The 4,096-nt window shown below is 49.5% G+C and overlaps 1 protein-coding gene across 2 annotated transcripts in view; it reads left to right on the forward strand.

The window, feature by feature from the left end:
* MAD2L1BP (MAD2L1 binding protein) overlaps positions 1-4,096 on the forward strand; it is a 16,841-nt gene that overhangs the window by 3,302 nt on the left and 9,443 nt on the right. The window contains exons 2-3 of one of the 2 annotated variants that reach the window (XM_011986795.1): positions 347-466; positions 3,449-3,716. In XM_011986795.1, coding sequence (XP_011842185.1) covers positions 347-466; positions 3,449-3,716 — 388 coding nt within the window. Of the gene's footprint in view, positions 1-346; positions 467-2,880; positions 2,983-3,448; positions 3,717-4,096 lie in introns of those variants that run through there. The other variant, XM_011986796.1, reaches the window with a different exon arrangement.

The following is a 4,096-nucleotide window of genomic DNA, read 5'->3' on the forward strand; positions in this document are numbered from 1 at the left end:
ATAAAGACCCCATCTCTACTAAAAATACAAAATATTAGCCGGATATGGTAGTGGGCACCTGTAATCCCAGCTGCTTGGGAGGCTGAGGCAGGAGAATTGCTTGAACCCCGGGGGCAGAGGTTGCAGTGAGCTAAGATCATGCCATTGCACTCCAGCCTGGGCAACAAGAGCGAAACTCCATCTAAAAACAAACACAACAACAAAAAGACTTTTGGACTCAATCAGTCCCTCCACCCTCAAGCAATTCTCCCATCTTGGCCTCCCAGAATGCTGAGATTATAGTTGTGAGCTACCATGCCCAGCTAGATCCAGTATTTTAATCATTGTTTTTTTTTTTTTTTTTGAGGCGGAGTCTCACTCTGTCACCCAGGCTGAAGCACAATGGCGTGACCTCAGCTTACTGCAACTTCCGCCTCCCAGGTTCAAGGCATTCGCCTGCCTCAGCCTCCCAAGTAGCTGAGATTATGGGGATGTACCACCACGCCTGGCTAATTTTGTATTTTTAGTAGAGACAGGGTTTCTCCATGTTGGTGAGGCTGGTCTTAAACTCCCAACCTCAGGTGATCCGCCTGCCTCAGCCTCCCAAAGTGCTGGGATTACAGGCATGAGCCACTGCGCCCGGCCTCTAATCATTGTACTTTTATAGTATGTTTTGACTTCTGGTCCCTACTTCCTGAAACACACCCTTTTCTTGGCCTCCATGACCTGACACTTGTCTTTTTCTGTAGGGACAAGGTCTCATTATGTTGCCCAGACCGGTCTCAAACTTCTGGATTCAAGCATTCCCCTTGCCTTGATTTCCCAAAGTGCTTACAGGCATGAGCCACCATGCCTGGCCCCACTTGTCTATTTTGGTTTTGGAGGCGGGGTCTCACTCTGTCACACAGGCTGGAGGGCAGTGGTTCGATCACAGTTTACTGTAGCCTCAACCTCCCAGGCTCAAGCAATCCTTCCACCTCAGCCTCCCAAAGTGCTGGGAGTACGGGCATGAGCCACCTTGCCCGGCGATTTGTCTATTTTTCTTTATCCTTCTGTGGGTACTCCTTAGTCTTCTCCATAGGTTCTGTCTCTGTGGTCATCCCCTAAACATTAGTGTCTTCAATAACCTAGCCCATTCTCATTCCACACCCTCCCCGGATGATGTTATCCACTCACATGATAATGGCTCTTAAATACATGTCGCTATTCCAAATGGCATTCCTAAATATTTCTATTCATTGTCCTATGGAGATGTCAAATTCAATCTGTGAAAAGCTGAACTCATCTTTTCTCCTACTCACCTCCCACCCCAATAAACCTGGTCCTCTTTTAGTGTTTCCTCCATCCTTTTTTTTTTTTTTTTTTTTTGAGTCATGGTCTCACTCTGCTGCCCAGGCTGAAGTGCAGTGGCTTGATCATAGCTCACTGTAACTGTCGAACTCCTGGACTCAAGCAATCCTCTGCCTCAGCCTCCTGAATAGCCAGGACTACAGATGTGCACCCACCACACCTGGCTAACTTTTAAAAACTTTTTTTTAATTTTGCAGAAACAGGGTTCCCAATATTGTCCTGGCTGGTATCAAACTCCTGGCACAACTGGCCATACAATTGCTGAAGTCAGAAACTGCTTGTTTTCTTGTCAGTCTTCTTTTCTTTTCTTTTCTTTCTTTTGACATGGAGTCTTGCTTTGTCACCCAGGCTGGAGTGCAGTGGCGTGATCTCAGCTCACTGAAACCTCTGCCTCCCGGTTCAAGCGATTCTCCTGCTTCAGCCTCCTGAGTAGCTGGGATTACAGGTGCATGCCACCATGCCCAGCTAATTTTTGTATTTTTAGTAGAGACAGGATTTCACCATGTTGGCCAGGCTGGTCTCAAACTCCTGACCTTGTGATCCACCCACCTTGGCCTCCCAAAGTGTTGGTATTACAGGTGTGAGCAGCCGCGCCCGGCCTCTTGTCAGTCTATTTCTATTCCTCCTCCTCCTTGTAAATCAATCACCAAGTTATGTTCACTGGACCTCCTAAATATATCGAGTTACCCAATTATCTCCACCCCACTGTGACTACCCTAGCAGTTTAGGCTGCTTTCATCAAGTACTCAGGTAATTGCACTACCTCTAACTGGTATCCCTGCCTCCTCTCTTATCCTCTCTGTAATCCAATCTCTACCCTGCAGCCAGGGTAGAGATTATAAGATGTAAATTTAATCATGCCACTCTCCTACTTAAACCTTTCAAAGCTTCCCCATCTGACTACAGGATCAAGTCCAAACTCTCACATGGCTTACACAGTCCTGCCATGATCTGGCTCCTGTTGTTCACTACAGCCTTAACTCTTTATAATGTGAACTCTTTTCATTCCTTGAACAGAGTATGCTCTTGTCTCAAGGTCTCCTGGAGCACTGGGCCCTCCTCTTTACCTTGCTGACTTATCCTACAGGTCACAGCTTCACACATTTCTTCTGGGACCACTCCTTCCCAGCCCCTACCCTCTCTGGGTCAGGCACCGTTGTTTTTCACTTCCACACCCCGTGTAAACCCTTCTGTATAATTCATCACATTGTATCGTATCTACAGGCAGTGAACCCCTTGAGTACAGGGTCCGCGCCTGGCTTGTTCTCCGCTGAGTCTCCAGCACCTAGGACAGGGCCTGGCACGAAGTAGGTGCACAGTGAGTAGTGAATGCTGGAGTGAATGGATGCGTGAGGGTTGGTGTCTTTTGGAAAGCAGCGCTCATTGGCTGAGAACGCCTGGGTTCTTGCTGGGCAAGGGTTAGGCGTATATTTGCCAGGGTGTTAAGGAAGGAACGGAGGGATCAAATCCCAACTCAGCCTCCCCAACACTGCCGTGGAGCCGCGCCTTTTTTCCGGCCCAACTGAGCCGGAAGTGGAGCGCGGGCTTCCCATGATGCCCCGCGGGACCTTTATTCTAACCGCAAGGAGTAAGGGGAGGAGGTCGTGATGGCGGCGCCGGAGGCGGAGGTTCTGTCCCCAGCCTCAGTCCCTGGTAAGGCGTGGGGCCCAGAGTTTGGGAAGCCTTGGGGTCCCGTTTCTTCCCTACCTCCGCGCCCTCCATTTATCCCTTGGTCCTCTCTCTAGCCCATCTTCCCTGTCTTCCGGGTGTCCTACAAGGCTCTAGCTGTGACTCCATTGCCGTGGGTCGCACTGGACTCTGCTTGACTACACTTTTGACTCATTTCCCCAGATCAAATCCCGCTGCTTTCTGAGCGGGGAGCCCTAGTTACTACCTCCGAAATACCCCCACTATCTTTCAGTCAATTAAATCTCCTCAGGCAACAGGGATCAGGAATCTCTCCCTGCCACGGCCCACACTGTAGGCTGCGGAGGGTATGGGCGTATGTCGGAGTGCCTGCTTTCTCAGGGTGGCTGGTTTGGTGGCCACAGGGAATGAGAAGACTGACTTTGGCTTTTAGGTTTTTAATTTTTCTCTCTTGTCCCTCTTTTCATCTACCAGATTTGGAGTGGTATGAGAAGTCAGAAGAAACTCACGCCTCCCAGATAGAACTGCTTGAGACAAGCTCTACCCAGGAACCTCTCAACCCTTCGGAGCCCTTTTGCCCAAGAGACTGCATGGTACCAGTGGTGTTTCCTGGGCCTGTAAGCCAGGAAGGCTGCTGTCAGTTTACTTGTGAACTTCTAAAGCATATCATGTACCAACGCCAGCAACTCCCTCTGCCCTATGAACAGCTTAAGAACTTTTACCGAAAACCTTCTCCCCAGGTAGGCACAGGCTTTGGGAGCAAGTTGGTGGGAAGACTTTGTGGCTCTTAGATGGGAGGCAGGTAGAAAGGGGGTCTAAGAAATCTTCAGAGCCTGAGAGACTAAGCAGCTTCCAGGGCTTCAGTCACTTTCTCCCCATTCTAGTCTTTGGTAGCCTAACCCTTCTGGCTTTTTCTCCTGTTCTTTCTTTCTGAAACTCGTGTTGCATTTGGACTTAATGAACTGGCTCTTTGCATTTTTTTCTTTTGAGACAGAGTCTCGCTCTGTTGCCCAGGCTGGAGTGCAGTGGTGAGATCTTGGCTCACTGCAATCTCCCCCTCCCGGGTTCAAGGGATTCTCCTGCCTCAGCCTCCTGAGTTGCTAGGATTACAGGCTCCCGC

This window comes from Mandrillus leucophaeus, unplaced genomic scaffold, assembly GCF_000951045.1.
Source record: "Mandrillus leucophaeus isolate KB7577 unplaced genomic scaffold, Mleu.le_1.0 Scaffold3, whole genome shotgun sequence".
Taxonomy (NCBI): Eukaryota; Metazoa; Chordata; class Mammalia; order Primates; family Cercopithecidae; genus Mandrillus; species Mandrillus leucophaeus.